Source organism: Lolium rigidum, chromosome 7 (assembly GCF_022539505.1).
Source record: "Lolium rigidum isolate FL_2022 chromosome 7, APGP_CSIRO_Lrig_0.1, whole genome shotgun sequence".
NCBI lineage: Eukaryota > Viridiplantae > Streptophyta > Magnoliopsida > Poales > Poaceae > Lolium > Lolium rigidum.
In genome coordinates, this window is record NC_061514.1 from 172,661,709 (window position 1) to 172,681,999 (window position 20,291).

Below are 20,291 nucleotides of genomic sequence, written 5' to 3' on the forward strand. Positions count from 1 at the left end.
AAACACAAAGATATTATAATAACCACTTTATTATTGCCTCTTGGGCATATCTCCAACAGATTCCTGCCACGTGGCCGTACAATTTTGCTGAACTAATGAAAGCTTGACGGTGGTAGGTGTATGTCGATACACATTAGAGGCTCTCAACATATACAACGGTAGGAGTTCCTAGACAAATTGATATAATCAATATCCATTCATGTGGCTACAAAAATTGTCTTTATGTTATGTTTAAAACACGAACATGTGACACAATATAGGGGTCACCGGCATACGGCATACATGCAGACATGCCAAGACATTCAAAACAGCCTTCGCCATACATGTGGGTGTGTACGAAGTTTCTCGTACAAAACATAAACATACGTGCCATTATGCTGAGCGTGTCCATCAGCAAAACCATACCTCTCAGCATCGATGACTGTCACGTGGGGCCCAGTTCCGCCCACCAACAAAAGCTTGCCGGTGGTAGGCGTATACCAAAGGCCACGTTAGATGCGACATGCCTTTTTTATTTTATTTTTTATTTTCATTTTATTTCATGCTACATTGCGAGGGCCACTATGCTAGTTTATTAAATATAGCACATACATAAATATATTTGACAACATTATTTCCAACCTGAAAGTAAAAAATAAATAAATAACAATTTGGCTAGATCGAGTTGCCGACGCACTTAAGGTTCGGCGTGGATGATCCGGTCCGGTTGATGACAGCATCGATGAAGCGGCTCCGGCAGACAACCGGATGAGGAGGATCGCGCGACCTCGGGTAGGCCAGGGAAGTACGGCGGGGATGTTCCGGTGCGGTGGTCGTGGAAGTGGGAGAGAGAGGGGCTTGGGAAGTTCCGGTGGGTGGTCTCAGAGGAGAGAGTGAGGGAAATGATTTTTTTCGGAGGGTTTCCGGGGCTATGGAGGTGGTGATAGAAAAATGATGGGCCGGCCCCCCACCAGCCGACTTATACATGGACATTGCTGTCATCTTCACAGGGGTAGAATGGGAATTCAGAAGCATGTGAAATATTTGTATTTTGTGGGCGGGAAGTTTTGCCGCTATGAGATTTTGAATTTGGCTACGGTCCAAGTATAATGATATAAAATTTTCATACCGTACTAGTACCTCTGTTCAAGGCCGAGCGCAAAATCAAATCATCGTCACGTTGAATATCGGTCAGTATCATGATCATGATCTATCTCTAAAATTGGCGCATCCGCTAAATCTTGCAAAATATAATGATAAAAAAATTTGAGACCGTACTAGTACTTCTGTTCAATCCTGAGTGCAACATCAAATCATCAGCACGTTGAAAATTTGTTACCATGATCATGATCAATCTCTGAAATTGGCTCATCCGCTAAATCTTGCAAAGTATAATGATAAAAAATTGTGAGACGGTACTAGTACTTCTGTTCAAGGCCGAGTGCAACACCAAATCATCATCTCGTTGAAAATTTGTTACCATGATCATGATCTATCTCTAAGATTGGCGCATCCGCTAGATCTTGCAAAGTATAATGATAAAAAATTGTGAGACCGTACTAGTACTTCTGTTCAAGCCCGAGTGCAACATCAAATCATCATCACGTTGAAAATGTGTTACCATGATCATGATCTATCTCTGAAATTGGTGCATCCGTTAGATCTTGCAAAGTATAATGATAAAAAATTGTGAGACCGTACTAGTACTTATGTTCAAGCCCAAGTGCAACATCAAATCATCATCACGTTGAAAATGTGCTACTACCATGATCATGATCTATCTTCTTAACCTATTAAAAGATGCATTTGAAATATTTCAGAATTGGTGGGAGATTTTGCCGCCCGACTGAGATTTCATTCCAAATATGGCTATGGTCCAAGTAATATAATATAATTAGTTAACAGTATAATGGAACTACTAGGGAGCTCTCACAGCGATTTCAGGCTCTCAGCCGTTCGATCGGACGATCTGACGGACCAAATCGTTCTTACCGATCCGAACGGGCATCTCGTTCCCGAACGTCCGTTCCTTCCCGTTAAAAAGGCCTTTTGTCGTCCTTTAGGCCCATCTTCGTTTTAGGGCCGCTACTCCCAAAATTTAGTTAGGTAGCAGCACAAAACTTGGGCCCTGAAACGGTTTAAGGCCTATGCATTTGGGCTTCAAACATAGCAGTCGAAGGAAAAAAAAAATCTTCTTCTCCTTCCCCTACGATTGGGACGCTTCTTCTCCTCCGGTAATCTCCAGATCGTCCTCCGCCTGCGCCGCTGTTGTTCCTCCGCCTGCGGCGCGTACTACCATAGCAGGATGAACAGGGGGAGTAGGTAAGAAATTCACGTTCTTGCGCCTCAATTTCAGCCGCAACTTTCACGATTTCTCGGTGTAATTTCAGCCATACTGAAGGTGTCCCTCTCCCGATCTCGATTTTGAGCGTTGATGCCGTTCGATATGACAATTTTATCGGACTATGGCTACCAGAATCGTCATCCACATCGAGCTCGGCGGCCATATCTTCCGCACTTCGTCGACGCCGTCCATGACTTTCCCCGCGCAGGTACTGCTCGTCCCTCTCTTTTAACGGAAGTTTTTGAGCATAGTCGTAGCCCCTTCTGCTGGATCAGACGGCATAGGATGAGGGACCACATGTCCTGAAGGTTCTCCAGGCCCTCTCGCCAACTTTCTACATCAAGCGATCGATATGACATCAATGGTGCTACTGACTTCATCAGGGAGCTGCCCATGGTGTTGGAGGCAAAAAGAAAAAAAGTTGGGTTGGCTGCACACTACCTTCAAGTTATCTTGCAACTAAACTGAACAAACCACATAGACTGAGCTCTGATCCTTGTGAACAGATAGCTTTGTTAAGTTATATACCTTGAGGTCGCATCATTGCGGCTGAAACTGCATAGAGTGCATTCTTGTAATCTTCTTACTTTGTGTCAGGTTACGCTAGATGGATCAATCTGTGTTGAGCAATTCTACAAATGCCCAGCTCTTGGAAGGGTATTCTTAAGGTCGTCTGGAAGCACGGTGGATGCAGGAATAGTAAATAAGATAATGGGGGCAGGAACAGTACTAGAACTCTTTCGTCCAACCTGCCGCCTAATGTAATTCCGGCCGATCAAGAGCTTGAAGCTCGCAACTTTTCTTTTCTGTTTGCTCATCGCCATTGTGGTTGTGCATTAGAGTGGAGTTATGCCTGCAGTTCATTTACAAGTCTGCACCCTTGGACACGTTTGAGAACTCAACTCACGCTCGACTCATCTATCCTTTGCAAGTTTGCGTTAATATTCCTAACAAGGTACATAAGATTCTGTATTACATGTTCTCTATCTACTTCTTGTTATCTTACCTATTCTGAAGGTCACTGATTGTATGGATCTTCTTCTTGATATTAAATCAGTAACCAATTAAATATTTAATTGAACGATTTGTGCTGGAGTTTTTAAGTTGCTGTAGAGAAGCTGTTTGATGTAAGTACAATAAGCCTGCAGATCATTGTTATTAAATAAATATATTAGCTGCTCTGGTCATACTTTGGAAATTTGGAGTTGAAATAATGCCAATAATAAGAAGAGTCTTATTATGTATCTCATGTGTAGGACTAGCACATGTCATTCGATCATTGACATTCATTTATCATTGAGATTACAGTTTTGCCACTCAGGAAAAAACTTTGGAGATAACGTCATGGGAAGAAGTAGCAGAAGTGAAATAATTTTGTTCTGTCTGAAAGTTTACCCAAACTATTTCAAAACACTTGTTGGGCCGGATTCTTTACTGTCTTATTATCTTTCTTGGTGCAGCACGAGATTACTGGAGAAGCAAACAAGTTACAAGTGTCGGCACTCCTGCCTTGAGTTGTGTAGAATTTACATTTTTCTCAACTGAACCCAGTATAGTTGGTAGAAATGGTTTTTCAAATATGTTTTTTTTGAACAATATGCTCCCAGGATTTGGAACAAAACTTTCTAACCTTATGTTTATGTTTCAACTATAAAAATTATCATTTTTTCCCGCTCGTCTTACAAATCGGTCACTCAGCCCTGACTTCATGACTCATTGACATGTGTGCATCTACCCCATCCAATTTCAACAGGATGAACCGACATATGTGGCAAATTATAGGTATTGAGAGACAATTAAATATAATCAAATAGTAAAAAAATATTTTGATTTTTTTGATAAACCGTGGCCTTGTACTTCCTAAATTCAAATGGTTAGATTTTTCAACGGGTTTAGTGCCATATCTAATAGCATGTTTTATGTGTACCAGTATATTTAGTTGTCTTCCTTCACTGCCAATATTGTTTTATATGCTCAACCCGTATATCTTAAGAAGCTAGATATAGCTTAGTTTGGATTCTCCCTTCTGACCTGCTTTCAAGTCTAATTTATCTGTGATATATTTTGGATTTCCTGGTATCATCAAATCTTTAGTAATAGTCTTGTATAGTCCATGCTAGCCTGTCTGCACTATTTCGTTCCCTTTTATTACACAAAAGTTTCTCTTAATTTACATGTTTTTCCCGTATGACTATGGGGTACATTATACTGATGAGAGGGAGTTTGAAACTTATTTAGGAGTAGTTTTCATTGCCCTGATGCATCTTTTGATAATCACACAGTGTTACAATGGTATGTTTCTGCTTCATTTATGCATCATGCATTTTGAGTAGTTTACAATGTTATGTTTCTGCTTCATTTATGCATAATGCATTTTGAATTGTTCTTACAGGTAGTTATTAATGTAATGGTATTGCTTTTCTTTCGTGGAACATGCACTTGGATCTAAGCAATAGAATCTCGGTACCTGCTGCAAGATGGTCGGAGCCTTTCTTCTTGTATTGGGTTCATGTAATGGAAACAACCATTACATGAAAAAATATTAAAGCAGATAGATGTCTTCGTTGTTTCATGGCTGGCCCAATTTACTTTGGATCCAGATTTTTTAAGGCCTAGGATCAAGCCTGACTGTAGAAATAATATAGATTCCTTTATAAGAGAGCTTAGAATGTAAGTCTAAAAAATGTAGGATCCCGAAATGGGACTTTTTAATATGTTGTAACTCTTTCCCTTTATAAATTTAAGAGCACTAGGAGCCTATCCTGCTGTAGTTTCCTCAAAAAATGGTGTTGTTTTTCATCCGAGGTCCGAACTGGCATGGTCCAGCTGAGAAGTTTGTTCATATTTCACATGCTTACCCTTTATTGTGATCACAACATGTCGCATGCACTAGGATGGAAGAGCATGTATTCAAATGGTACTATCTTTGGTAGCCTTCTGGCTATACTGTATACTGGAATGAGAAATATGAGCTGAAGACAAAGGTGCCTAGAAAGATTTTGTTTGTGGTCTGAATAAAGTTTGATGTGATCACCTCACTAACCCATCACGGCTTAAGCTTTTCACCAAGTGTTTGACATGTAATTTGTTTGTGATTTGTCATGAAACAAAATCAGAGATGGACTTCTCTGGTTACTTAATTTATTGTGAAACATATGAATGAAACATGTTTGACATATGAATGAAACATGTTGGCTATTTTATCATGGCTTAAGCTTTTCACCAAGTGTTTGACATATGAATGAAACATGTTGACTATTTTATAAAAAAATAGAAGTTATTATTACTGAGCTTCATCATATAAAGAACTTAACTAGATGCAATATTTATATCATCGTTTGACAGTCATTTGGAGAAGTTCAGTGTATAGCCTTTCAGTGTAACATTTGTGGTATTAAATTCTCCAAGCAACAATTCGAAGCATTGTCCTTCCTTTATTTAGTGGTTTTAAAGATGGACGGGCGCGGCAATGCGCGCTTTCATGTTCTAGTAATAATATAAAGACGGTAGACCTTGCTAAGTACCAGTTCCTATGCTCTGGCAGTTAAGGCCAGCGGTCACATCAAGCCATCATCGTTACAAACAAAATCAGTTACCCCCATGTTCTCCAAAATCCAATTCAAAAAACGCTTCTGAAATATTAGGGATTTAATTGGCTGGAGGTTGTGCTGCTCAACTGAGATTTTGATTTTGAGTCTGGCTACAGTGCCTCTGTTCAGGAATCTAGGGCCTAGAGTCATATCAAGTCATAATCACAACCAAATTCGGTTCGCATGTTCTATAGTTCAAAAACTTGTACATAAAATTCCGGGTCTACCTTTACAGCTGAGAAAATTGCTTGTATTATTATGCCTTTTACGATTGATATGTTTGGATTTGAGCAGATGTGTGCATCGTAGTTAAGCAGTGGCCAGGCCTAATGCTGCTGTAAAACCTTTTCAGTAATAAGGATCATTTATCAATAAAACTCCCAGTTGTTAGGGTTTGGTAGGAGGTTTTGCCGCTCGGTTGAGATTTTAATCAAATATGGAAAACTTTCTTATCCATTTTTGATTAAATTAGCTGGATATCAGTACACTCAGTGTGAGCCAACATGAGGCTCAACCTTCCGCTCGACTCAATCAGAGCTTGCCCGAATTCTGAGACGAGATGAGCTGAGTTACTCGAACTCAACTCGTTTGCATCTCTTCACGTAGTGGGACAGAGTGCATAAGATTATTTATGGAAATTAGTAAGTGCATACCATATTCCCAACGAAAAATAGATAGCATGATCTTTTTTTTTTTGATATGGAACACTTGATTCCATTACTGAACTGATCCAGCAGAAGCACTGGTCACACACAAAGGTACATCATTCGGCAGCGATTCCGGCCAAAGCAGTTTCATGTCCTGCCGGCTCGCACCGTACTCAGCAAGGGAATGAGCTAGAGTATTACACGTACGTGGTACATAGGAGAACTCATACGAGTTGAAATGGAGCTGCATGTACAGGCGTATATCCCTATAGATCACTCCTTCAGGTGTTCTGTCAAATTATGTACTCCTCATGGCTCGGACAAGGTTCTGCGCGTCTGATTCTAGGATCACATCAACCATTCCCCAGTCAGCAGCGGCACGCGCTGCTTGCTCGCAAGCATGTGCTTCAGCTTGTGCCGCGCTCGCAACGTAGCGGAGAGCTCCTGCTCCCGATCCCCTGATCTGACCAGTACTGTCCCTGACTGCAAAACCCCATCCACCTGTCCTTGTTGATGCAGCAAACGCACCGTCGATGTTGATTTTGAGGCGATCACCTGACGGCGTCTTCCATTCTTTTGTCTCTACAGGGCATACCTTGCTGCAAAACACTTTGCATTCTCCCGCCCAGAATCTGGTTTGGGCCACCACGTTTTCTTGTCCTCCTACTTTCTCTTTTGCATTGATTTTATTTCTGTTTGTCCACCATCTCCACATCATACATGCAATTAGCACACTTTTTCTTCTCCCATTTTTAGCATCTGGTGTACTACTTCCTTTGCATCTGGACAGGTACATAGCAATTGACGTTCCTCCCTTAAGTTCAGATCATTCCATATCTTTTTTACTTCTTTGCATCTCAAGAAAAGGTGCGCTCCATCTTCATCTAGCCTCTGACAACAAACACACCTGGTGTCACAATCCATTCCTCTTCTTTTTATATTCAGTTTCAGAGGAAGACTAGTATGGGCAAACCTCCACACAAATTGTTGTATTTTTGGTGTACATGCCAGTTTCCAGATTTTCTCCCATTGTAAAGTGTTTGATGGATCCCCAGAAGACGACTGCTGCGGTCCATCTCTATCCTGGACATATGATTTATACGCTGACTTTACCGTGAAAATTCCCTTACTATCATAGTGCCATGCAAGAAGATCTTCTAACTCTTCTCTGATAGGTATAGATAGGATTATATCTGCATCTATTTTCCAGAAATTTTCAGTAACCAATTGCACATCCCATTGGCTAGTAATTGGACTGATCAACTCACTAACTTTTGTATAAATGCATTGCCTTCTCGGGGTGATTGGCTTTAGAGCTCCATCCCGTGGCAGCCACGGATCATCCCAGACAATCACATTGGATCCATCACCAATTCTCCAAACTAAACCCTCCTTTAACAATTCAACACCACGGAGAATACTTCTGAAGGTGTAGGACATACCAACCGTGGGTTTTGCTTGCAGAATAGTGTAGTTGGGATAATACTTCGCCTTCAAAACTTGTGCACACAAAGAATCAGGGGAGATTAACATACGGTGAAGCACAATTATTAATTAGCCTATGGTGAAGCACTATGTTCATTTGAGTTGAAGATCATGCTATTCTGCAAGAACCAAACAGTTAGCATCAGGAACCATACATAAGTATAGCCGCATCTAGGTCATTCTTTCCTTAGCTACATAGAAAAACAGGTACCATCAAATCCATAGAATAAGCTTGGGTTACTTTGCCTACCTATCTACCGTCCATTTGATATCCAACATGTCAGATATGCTCTGAGTTTGATCTAAAAGTTAAACCAGACTATTTTATATTCACAACCACTTTGTTTAAATGGAATGGAACCTTTTTTTATTTTTCCAAATACTGTTTCAACAAGGTTGAGTCAAAAATCCACATTCCAATAAGGAACTATATTAAACTTATGCAGTAGAAAACGCAACCAAAAGTTAGAAGTGCAGGCCGACTGAGTCGCAAAGGCACAACACAATTAATAAGAAAGTTACAAGCTTATATGAAAGGGGCTATATGCAATCCAATTATACACACATTAACATCGATCCTCGTGTTTGACAGAAGAGAAATTCAACACCTGGAACTCGAAGGTAGGCACATGAAGCTTTACAAGGGCTAAGGGGGCACCAATAATTTTAGATTAAATTAAACCACACGTTCGACAATTCAAACTCGAGACCTTGGAGCGGAGCTCGTGGTTGGCGAGGTCGCTGTGGCGCTGGCGAGCCTGGACTACGGTGACATGGACGTGTCCCTGTTGAGGGGACGTCCCTGTTGAGGATAGGTGTCCCCGTTCAATACGGCGCTGACGTCATGCTGTCGTTGTAGCTGGCGTCTTTCGCCTGCGACGGGTTCGCCGTGGTTTGGGGCAGCCACCACTTAGTCGTTGACGGGTGTGCGCTGTCAATGATCGCCAACGCGTGGTCCGAGCTCGCGCGGTCCGGGATGATTGCCGCGGCGCCGAACCTCGACTGCTCGGTGTTCCGCCCTCGCGCACCGCCGACCTACAGCAGTTCGGTGGGGAAATTGTTCATGCCGCTGGAGCGTGAGCGTCTTGTCAACGCCCTGACGGCTAGTGTCTCCAAGGTCGGGCGTACCTACTACGTCGAGGAGCAGGACCTCGCCATGCTTCGCGCCCAGGCGGGCGGCCGCGCAACCCTTCTGGAAGCGGTGTGTGCGTACATATGGAAGGTGTTCGCTGCCGTGGTGGGCTCGTCCGACGAGAAATGTCGCATGGGCTGGTGGGTTGACGGGCGCCGGCGCCGGCGTCTCACCACCGCCGCCCCGGCGGCGATGCGCAACTACGTCGGGAACGTCATAACGTATGCGGTGGCGGAGGCGAGCATGGAAGGGATCAGGCGGTTGCCGCTCCCGGGAGTTGCGTCGATGGTGCGTGAGTCAATCAAGTCGGCGGTTAACGACGAGCACTTCCAGGAGCTGCTGGACTGGGTGGAGCAAGGGTGCGGCGAAGTACGTCGAGACGGCGACTGTCGGGGTGGGTGGGTAGCCCGGTGCTGAGCGTCACGTCGCTGGCGTCATTTCGTCTCGACACTGACTTTGGTTTCGGCCAAGCCACCTTGGTGACGTGGTTGGATGAGATGGAGGTGGAGAAGGAGGAGGAGAAGGAGATGGACTGGGGGAGGTTGAGCTCCGGCTTCGTGAAGATCGTCGCGCGCCCCGGCAGCTCCTGCTGGTTCTTCGGCATGTCCATTTGGCCGAGCCTTGCGGCTGCCTTCGACTCTGACGAGCAGCACATCTTCAAGCCTCTAACCGCGGAGTACCTCGGCCTCGTTGCGGGAGCAAAAAATAGTAGAGCCAGCCGGCTCTGAGACTGGTCATAGTGGGAAGTAACTTAGACTAGTAACATATGTCATGTTACTAGTCTAGGTTACCATCTTCATAGTGGGTAGTAACTTATATGTGGTGACATGCATCATGTTATTTATTATCTTGTAGACTCATCTTGCATTGGGGTGTGTGATGTTATGGTAACATAGCTAGTTACCACCTCACTCTCTTTCATCATTTATTAGCAAGCCATGTCACCAAAATGCCTTGAGATGTGTGATGTTACTAGCTATGTTACTCCCACTATGAGCAGTCTGATCGCATCTCATTTTGCCAGGGATCTCGCCTCTATTTGCGTTCCGCAGTTATGAGAATTTATTTCCCAGAGGCAACAATAAATACTAGTACCACTATTTAAATAAATAAAACTTCTTCGTTTTTCGCGTTTTTCTTTAACTAAAAATTACTCTAACTATATATAAATATGTTGATATATAAAATTATTAGAATGTGTTTTCTAATATCAATTCAATAATGCTACTCCCTCCGTCCCAGTTTGCAAGGCAAAGTTTCAAAAAATATTTGTCCCAAAATGCCTCACCTCCTAGGCACATTTGCATTTAATGTGGGAGTAACACTGATTCATTATTGCATGCAAAAGACTCCTCCTTTATCCCACTGTGTAAAACGAGGCTCATTAGTACTTTGCATGCACCATGTGTGAAACTGTTTCAGTTTTTGCATGTTCATTAGTACTTTGCATGCATCATTTGCATTTAATATGGGAGTAAAAATGAATTAAAGGGTAGAAAATAAAGTTCTTTTTAATTTTCCAATTAATTGCAGCGCAGATGTTAACGTTTTTACGTGGAAATTTAGAGCCAATGAGAATTCACCTTGGGCCAAGATATTTGAAAACTTTGCCTTGCAAACTGGGACGGAGGAAGTAATTACAGTTACGTACAATGTACTAGCTAAGATTTGTTCCTCAATTTTTTGGTCAAAGTTTATCTAAAAAAAAGGTAGCAGCTCCAAAATCACGATCTTTCCGCCATTTGTTTATGCTCATACGAATCTCGATGAACAAATCAAGTTGACACAAACCCGCACATCCACGAATTTTACTCCCTCGGCGTTCTTCTATGTAACTATGTGGTGTCTCCTTATCTATGGTTGCATGCAACATTCACATTAATTAGTATCTTGAGGTGGAAATCTAATCATTTTTTCATGTTGTTGTATACATGAAAAATAAATTTTGGACAGTGGCCTTGCACTCAAGAACAAAGGGCGTAGTATTTTTCATTTCTAGAGGCAGGGCTGTCTCCAGAAATTTAGGGCCCGGGTAAGAAACGTAAGATGGAACCTAAATTTTAAATATCCATACAGCTAACATAAGAAAAATATGATTTTACTTAATTATGTGTGACTCTTTTCATTCATTCATCGGGTCATAGCTTGCTCATTTGATGAATTGATCAAGGATCGGTGATCATGACGATGTTGTGATTCCGTTCCTCGGTTTACTCACGATTCTGCTTTGAGAAATTGGTAGCCACGGTGATGGCCGTTGGGTTGAGCAAACAAAATGATACTTTTCTTTGTAATTCAAAATTTTCCCTAGAACCATGTGCAAGTTTTTTTAGCTAATGATCCGGATGAGATTATCCAATTACGCAATTTTTTAGCATCCAGATTTGAACCTGAAGAGAAATCTATCAACGAAATACTTTTAGCGGAGATCTATAGCTAAACATTCAACCGAACTCATATTAGCAGCATGTAGAGATGTAAACGGATCGGATCAGATCAATTTTGGATCGAAGCGGATATTGATCAGTTTCGGATTCCACTACGGATATATGGACTATGGATTCGAATCTAAAATAGGTGTGTGTTGGGGGAAGGGGACTCCGATCGGAAATAAAAAAGAATCGAATATATGCTCTCATCAGTAGATATGTATAGTCTTTGCAAATCTTGCGAGAGATTCAAACTTTGGATCTTGTGTAGTAAAGAAAAGAGACATAATGCACTAAAACTCAATTATTAATAGAAATTTAGAGCTAAACATGCTTTCCAAATAAATTTAGTAACTTAATAGCTACTAACTTGTAAGATTGATTAGCTTTTGACTAAAAAATTGGATTATCCGGTTAAAAACCTTCGGACTATCCTTATTAAATTTTGGATAGTCCATATCTGCATGCTATTTGTTATACGATATCATATACTGTATCAGCACCACTTTGTAATCGGATATCTTTGTTCGCGGATTTTTTTAAGTCGGATATAGATACCTTCAAATGGACTTTGTGCCGGTTTCGGTGTAGAAATTATCCTATGTTTTAATTAAATTATATGGCTTCCAAATACAGTCAAAATTTAAAATTATACAATCAAAACAATATTTGACATATTAAACCATAGCTTCAAAACGTGTGTTTCTTACTACTACAGTAGTTCATCGAGCGTCTAGCGCGAAAGCAGCAACCCACAGGATCTTGGAATTTCAGTGGATCTCATATTATCATAGTAAGTCGAGGTCTACGTACCGTCCATCCGACCTGCCCCTATGCAAATTTTGCTCGCCCATGGGTTGCAGCAGGCGCAGGCACATCGACTCGACCAAATGCCAACATGGGTCGCAAAGAGCAACCCGCAGGAAACGGTGACATAGGAGGTGCACCTGCGATAAACAACGGAGATGGCCCTCTTGGCAACGATGGTAAGCTAGTCGCCATCCAGAGCAACACAATGGACACCCCTCCCTCAGATCAAGGTGCGAGCAGGCTCGAGATCCCCGCAGATCACTATGCCACACCCATGGCCAACATGCTCAAGCCTTGTTTACTTCTAGGGTATTTATGGGGATGAGAGGGAATTATTTCGCATCCCGGAAAATCCCCACTAATCCGTTTACTTCTCCGGTTTTGAACGACATAATCCCGGAGATATCTCCTCCCATCTCCATATTTTTTGCCTAAATCAAAAACTCTCCATCATACTAGTGTATTTTTTGGGAAGGGTATTTAAGGGGATTGGGTGAACACCAAATCCCCTTCCATCTCCATACCCATTGGGGAAAAAATACGAGAGAAGTAAACAAGGCCTCATGGTGGAGGCTCTCCAACATGCTTAAGGGTTAGATCAACAAAGCAAGAGTCCATCACGCCCAGACACTCTTGGTAATTGCCGCTGTTCAACGGGAACAATCTAACTTGGCGACAGCGGATCACATCAACGAAGGAAACCGCCCTGGTGGCAACCTAGCGTGTTGTGAATCACGACGTGAAGACTGGTGTAACAATCTCCTTAGACCTGTTGTGTCCAACTACATGAGACGTGAATCACGATGTGAAGCTGGAACGGCTACAGAGAGAGCATGAGACATTGGACGGAAACCGCGTGGAGCGTGGCATCCAATCGCGACTTTCTAGATACTCTCGATAGTCGCCGGGTTGTGAACTAAGCATACCTAGGAACAAAGTGTTTCATCCCTACAATCCTAGAAGAACGATTCCCGGACAAGTTCAAACATCCCCAGGACACTGAAAAATACAATGGCAGGGAAACCCCATTTCCTTTTTTCATAAATGGAATATATTAATATCAGAAGATACCAATTACATTCAGTCTCTGTCCTAATAACATTACGGATGCACACAGCTAAAAAAGAGAAAAAGAAAACTAAGAAATAAAAGTTCCGCTACAGTATCCCAGTCCTAGCAACAGTATACATCCACCACGAAGACAACACCTGAAATTCAGACTCTTCAAAAGCAACGCCTCCAAGAAGGGAACAGTGCACCAGCGCTATCGTCGCCCAATCAAAGATCTTAGGTTTTCACCCTGAAGATGGTCTCCGCTCTCAAAACAATACCTTCAACAAGGACATTGTCAGGCACAACTAGTTAAGGTCAGACCTTGGGTTTTCACCCTGAAAGGTAAGACTCCAAACTTCACAAGTGCTACCGCCCCCACTTTCATACCACTGTTGCAAAGCCTAGAACACCAAGCAAGCCCCTCAACATCGCAAATACTTGAACCTCCATTAGCTAGTCCTCCAAATCCGGCATGCATGATATTCTCTTCTTCTTACTTCACCATGGATCAGTTGCCACTTGGTGTCAACACAGAAAAGAGCTTCGCGCAGCACCCTCCAAAACCAAACGGTCAGAATAAAAGTATGGGCGCGCACAACCGAATACCACCGATCCAGCAAACTCCAGTCAATAGAAGCACTGTTCCGAAACCCCATTTCCTAGTGGAAAAACTAACAGATCGCCATGTCTATTCAAGACGTGATCTTGGCAATCCTAACTCGCTACATGCCATTGATGATGAAGAACTCTGCGCGCACGTGGATCTTCGGTTCGCCCGCCAAGAGGGTTCGCTCGTAGAGACACATGAAGTTGTAGAATTGTGGAATATTAACTGTATTGATTGTGGCCTCAACGTGCCGCATATCGGAGTCTGAGTGCTCGATGTAGATCAGCCGGGTGTCGATGTGGTAGAGTAGACGTAGAGCATGACTCAAAACGGATTGTTGATGTAGACGTTCGTCCGCTCATGGAGATGATGATTGTAGAGTCACCGACCAGCGTTGACTTGCTTGAGCTAGCTAGTTTATTGCACCGGCAGATTAGACGTGGGTGGCTAAGAAACTAGACAGATCTAATTGGCAAAAAAGGAAAAAATAAAACGAAAATTGCTAGAACTATGAAATAGATTGGAAGTAAAACTAGCTACGAGATCAGATGCCCCGGCGGAGATCATGGAGATCGATCTCCCCGGGGACGGTGGAAGCGGTGAGTGGCTAAACCCTATGTTTTAGAAAGAACCACTATGATACCATCTAGAATTGCGGAATATCAACAGTATTGATTGTGGCCTCAATGGGTTGTTTATATAGGGTAAAAAACTTGGACTCGTAGAAGTCTAATAGAGATAGACTTGGACTACAATTTAAATTACCAAACTATAACCAAAGATATACTCTAACAGAAGTGCATCTTCATCAAGAACATCTAGGTGACTTACAAGTGTCCTGCGACTTCTGCAGACTTCGAGCGTTGCATCCAAATGCATAACAAAAAAAACTCGCAAGTATCTCGCTAGGTGGTCTAAGTTGTACAATATTTCAATTGTACTAAGCGAGGAATCCGATGTCTATCGGCTTCAAGAGGAATTTTATATGTGATAGCCTTAAAGGTAAGCTTGAACGAAACAATCCTAAGACAATTGTCGCAAGGTACACAAAGTATGATAAGACTCGTGGTAATCATATGGCAATCAATGCGTCAAGGGAGAAAACTCAGATGACAATTACACGAGCCTGAACAAGGCATGCTCCAAGGATCCGTTCGCACTACCTCGCGTCGACAAGGTAATCGATTCTACATATGGTTGCAAGTTACTATGTTTTCTTGATGCGTGTTATCACCAGATTAAGATGATGGCTGAGTATCAATAGAAGACCTCCTTCATCACCCCCTACGATGCTTTCTACTATGTAACGATGCCTTTTGGCCTCAAGAACGCCAGAGCCATGTACCATAAGTGCATGCACATTGTCTACACTAGGAGATTGGTCGCAACATCCACACATACGTTGACGACATCACTGTCAAGTCGTAGAAGACAGATGATCTCATCGGTGACTTGAAATAAATGTTTGCCAATCTATGTCGGTACAACAAGAAGTTGAACCCTACAAAGTGCGTCTTTAGTGTACCCGTGGGAAAGCTACTTGGTCTTCATCATCTCCGAGCAAGGCATTGAGTTCAATGCGGAGAAAATCGAAGCTATCCTCACCATGGAGAGGCCACGGTGTATCAGAGACGTCGAGCGACTCGCAGGCTGCATCGATGTAGTAAGACGCTTTGTATAGCGCCTTGGAGAAGAAGTGTTGCCCTTATATTGGCTCTTGAAGAAATCCGGCAAGTTCATCTGGAATGAGGAAGCTGAAGCGGCCTTCGATACCTTGTAGAAGAAACTCTCCACGACTCCATTTATGGAGGATCCGCTCCTAAATGAGCCCGTGATGTTCTACCTCACGACGACTAACCGGGTGATCAATATTGTCATCGCAAAGAAGAAAACAACACTATCTTGGCAGCCAAAAGCTGGTTTAGAGGGTGTTCATGGCTTCACGCAAACCAAAACACTACTTACTTACGGGAGCATGTCATATCAGTGGTGAGCTCAGCTCCCTGGCCAACATAATCCGGAACAGAGAGGTGACTGGGTGAGTAGCTAAGTGGGACATCAAAATTGCGATATAAGAAGTTCACTACGAGCCGCGGAGGGTGACCAAGTCGCAAGCTCTAGGTGATTCCATGGTTGACTCGACTGAGTCCCAAGAGTCATCACAAGATCCAATGTTCTTCGACGGATGCAAGTTATTGAACGGCTCAGGGGCTGGGGTTGTCCTCAAGTCGCCAAGCGGAGAGCGGCTGATATAAGTGTCGCAAATACACTTTGTGGCCACCAACAACATGGATGGGTACAAAGCCCCCCTTGGTGGTCTTCTATGGCCAAGGCAATGGGAATCAATCGCATCGAGTGCTAGAGCAACTCTGAATCGGTGGTCCAGAATTGCACCGTCACCCGGGATACTTTGGATCCCAATATGAAGGCTTGACGTCAAGTTGTCGACAAGATCGGCGGATATTTAGGGTTTGGAGTTTAAGCACGTGGATAGACGACTCAATGCGGCAACAGACGCACTATCACGAGTCAGCTCTTCGAGAGGTACAATACCAAAAAGGAGTGTTCGTTGAGAATCTGCATCATCTGTCCGTCAAAGCGAAGTCACAATCGACACAGCTAGCGCAGCTCTCACCGAGTCAGCACTAGTTGTTCGCAATCACTATCCCGGTATGGACCAAGTCGTACCTGAACTACTTGCAGCAGGAGGAGTTATCTGAAGATGAGGTCGTTACACGGCAAGTCGTGTACCGCACTAAAGCTTACACTATCATCGATGACCTGCTTTACAAACGCAACGCATTAAGGGTATTTCTACGTTATTTAGCACCAGAGGAAGGATCAAAGATCCTACCGAAAGTTTACTCGAGCGAGTGTGGTCACCAAGGGTCTTCGCGCTGGTTAGTCGCAAAGGTGTTTGGTTGTGGATTCTTCTGGTTTACAACTCAAGCAGATGCCATTGACTTAGTCGGGAAGTGTGACGTCTGTCAAAAGTTCACGAACCAGCCTCACGTGTTTGGTAAAAATCTAAAAACCATACCCATTACATGGCCCTTTGTTGTGTGGGGACTCGACATGGTTGGGCCCTTCAAAAAGGCAAGAGGAGGCATGACTCACCTGCTAGTCATGGTGAACAAGTTCTCTAAGTGGATTGAAGTTAAGTCCATCAAAAAGCTTGATAGCGATTAAGTTTCTCAAGAAAATAATCTATCGCTAGTTCGCTACGGTTATTGATAGGCAACGCCTCCAACTTCGTCAAAGGAGTGTTCATAAAAATACTGCAGATGCACATGCTTGACATCCTCAGTTGGGCATCCCACGGGCAACCGGAAATTTGAACGTTTCGTCTCAGTTAAGCCCGGGACAGACAAGTTGGGCTGGAAACTAACCCGTGCTGCCTAAATTGGCCCAAGTTTTGGCTACATATTTGAAAACATTACTCCCTCTGGTTCATACTAATTGTACGTTCTTCTGTTTTTTTTTCGAACACATGAGGTTGAGTCGTTTTATTAGCTTTTTCCAGACAAAACACACATTGACTAGTATCGTTAACCGCTAAACATACAGTATCTAGCAAAGCATCGAAGTAGCAGCTCTTAGGTTTTTCAATCTTTGATGTCGTCCGAGATAATTCAAGTGGTTGTTCATCCCCCCTAGGCCCTAGCTACGTGTATATTCTGTTGTTAAAACGGTCGAGATGGAGCTGCCGCGATAATGGCCCGCACGTACGTACATACACGCCCGGCATTTAGGACGTTCATGGCGAGCACGAACTCTGCCCTCCAAGGTCAACTACTTGACCGACATTCCCATCTACTCGGCTGAACATCCACATAATTCCATGATCATATAAATATAGCCAGGATGAAGCAACATCTCCATCCATTCATCCATCGCCAGCGAGCGCATCCATCCAATCCATTTCGTCTTCCTTCCTCGATCGCGCCATGGCGTCTTGCACCAGGTTCCTGATCTTCGCTGTGGCGGCCAGCCTACTGGCGAGCTTTGCGCGGGCGGACCTGCAGTACGATTTCTACAACACGTCGTGCCCGGGGGTGGAGACGCTTGTGCGCGATGCGCTCACGGAGGTCTTCGCCGCCGACTCCACCGTCCGCGCCGGCCTGCTCCGCCTCCACTTCCACGACTGCTTCGTCCGGGGCTGCGATGCCTCCATCATGATCAACTCCAACAACGGCACCGCCGAGAAGAACGCCGACCCCAACCTAACGCTGCGCGGCTACGAGGTGATCGAGGCCATCAAGGTCAAGGTCGAGGCCGCCTGCCCGCTCGTCGTCTCCTGCGCTGACATCATGGCCATGGCTGCGCGCGACGCCGTCAAGTTTGTACGTCTAGCTTCTCGCATTGCTGTTATTTATATATGCTTCCGATATGTTTCTATGTCCGCCATTGATCTGCTCTGCTTTGCTGATATGCGTTCTTCTTTTTCTTGTGGTGCAGAGCGAAGGGCCAGATTATCTGGTGGAGACCGGGCGTCGGGACGGCAACGTCTCCATGATGGCGGATGCCCTCAGCGACCTGCCACCGGCCGACGGCAACGTCACCGTTCTCACCAAGGTCTTCGCCGTCAAGAACCTCACCATGAAGGACCTAGTCGTCCTCTCCGGTACGAACAAATCTCATTCACTACTCGATTCACTGCGTCGTGGTGCGTGTCCTCCTACGAGCTAAACATTACATGCATTGCAGGCGCGCACACGCTCGGGGTGGCGCACTGCCCGTCGTTCTCGTACCGGGTGCACAACTACACCGGCGTCGGCGACGAGGACCCGTCGATGGAGCCGGAGTACGCGGAGGGTCTGAACGCGACGTGCGCGCCGGACAACTATGCGAGCGTGGTGCCTCTGGACGCGGTCACCACCAACGAGTTCGACCTGGGCTACTTCCAGTCCGTGTACGCCGGCAAGGGGCTGCTCGGCTCCGACGACGCGCTGCGCCACGACAGTCTCACGGGGGCCTACGTCAGTCTCATGAACAACGCGTCCTCCCTCGACACCTTCTTCGCCGACTTCGCCGTTTCCATGATCAACATGGGCAGGGTTGGCGTCCTCACCGGGACCGACGGCGAGATCAGAGCGACCTGCGGCATCTACGTCGACTGATCGATCACAAATCGAACTGACAGTTTTGGACTGGCCGATGGACTCCTGGAATTTAATTTCTTCATCAATGACTCCTGCCGAATGATTTCATCTGTGTGCACCGGAAGTAATTTTGCTTGTAACGACGCTTCCTCCTTTGTTCAGTTTTGGAAGATCATTGGTTTGTTCTTGTGTGTGTACGGTGTACTATTGATTTTCTTGATTCAGTGTGTTGATTAATTGTTTTTCTTGATTTCTTAGAGGAATTTTCAAATTATTGCTTCATTAATCTTTGTTTTTGGTCAAGTTTTCGTAACCTAACTGAAATTGTGGGCTCATGATGTTTTGATGTCCACGGGAATGGCCCAATGGGAGCTCTTATTCATGGACCACACCGAGTGCGGCCCAACAAGAGGTACCTTTTATTTTAAATAAATTTTAAAATTTATATTTATTTTGTAAGTCAAATTGCTCATAAAAAATTGTTGCAAAAAAGAAATTTCCTCGATGCCAAAAATAAATGTACATGCATTTGACAAATTGTTCAAGTGTGCCAAAATATTGTTTTCCTAGATATGAAAAACATGTTCACCTATACTAAATTGATTGTTTCATGGATATAGTAAATGTTTGACTATATGTAAAATATAAGTGAATATTTTTATGAAACTAAGTAAACATTTTATGATATAGGTGATTGCTTTTTTGGAACCATGGACACTTCTTTCAAAAGATGAACGAGTTTTCTTTAGAAACAAAAAAGAAGAAGAAAAACAAAAACAAAACAAAAAAGGGAAATAATAAGAAACTAAAAACTAAAAAAATGAACAATAGAGGATGGACCTTATTGGGCTCAGCCTTCCACTGAATCTCTTCATGAGAAGCTTCCCTACCCCTACCACTACCCTTGAGAGACAAATAGGAATTCCGCATGGGAATAACCAAATAGAAGCTCCTATACGCCGGCTGGGCCGGTGCGTACGGTGTGTCACACACTCCTGACCTAGCGGCATTTCAGTGAACTCTGTTTTAAAATTTGAATATTTTCATATTTAAATAATTTCATAAATCTATACATTTTAAAATTTGAATACTTATTTGAAATTTGAACATTTT

At 43.6% G+C, this 20,291-nt stretch overlaps 2 protein-coding genes and 1 long non-coding RNA gene across 3 annotated transcripts; all 3 read left to right on the plus strand.

The window, feature by feature from the left end:
- The first annotated feature begins 2,163 nt into the window (after positions 1-2,163).
- On the plus strand, positions 2,164-3,307 carry LOC124676187. The gene is made up of 2 exons (XR_006993546.1): positions 2,164-2,301; positions 2,370-3,307. It is a non-coding gene; the product is annotated as an uncharacterized LOC124676187 (long non-coding RNA).
- Positions 3,308-8,862: 5,555 nt separating this feature from the next.
- Positions 8,863-9,594, plus strand: LOC124672289 (coniferyl alcohol acyltransferase-like). The gene has a single exon (XM_047208543.1). It carries the CDS (start codon positions 8,983-8,985, stop codon positions 9,592-9,594), a length of 612 nt encoding a protein of 203 aa, XP_047064499.1. The 5' UTR covers positions 8,863-8,982.
- Positions 9,595-18,023: 8,429 nt separating this feature from the next.
- Positions 18,024-19,196, plus strand: LOC124670612 (peroxidase 3-like). The gene is made up of 3 exons (XM_047207090.1): positions 18,024-18,419; positions 18,535-18,700; positions 18,784-19,196. The coding sequence occupies exons 1-3, from the start codon at positions 18,024-18,026 to the stop codon at positions 19,194-19,196; spliced, it is 975 nt and encodes a 324-aa protein (XP_047063046.1).
- Positions 19,197-20,291: the final 1,095 nt, after the last annotated feature.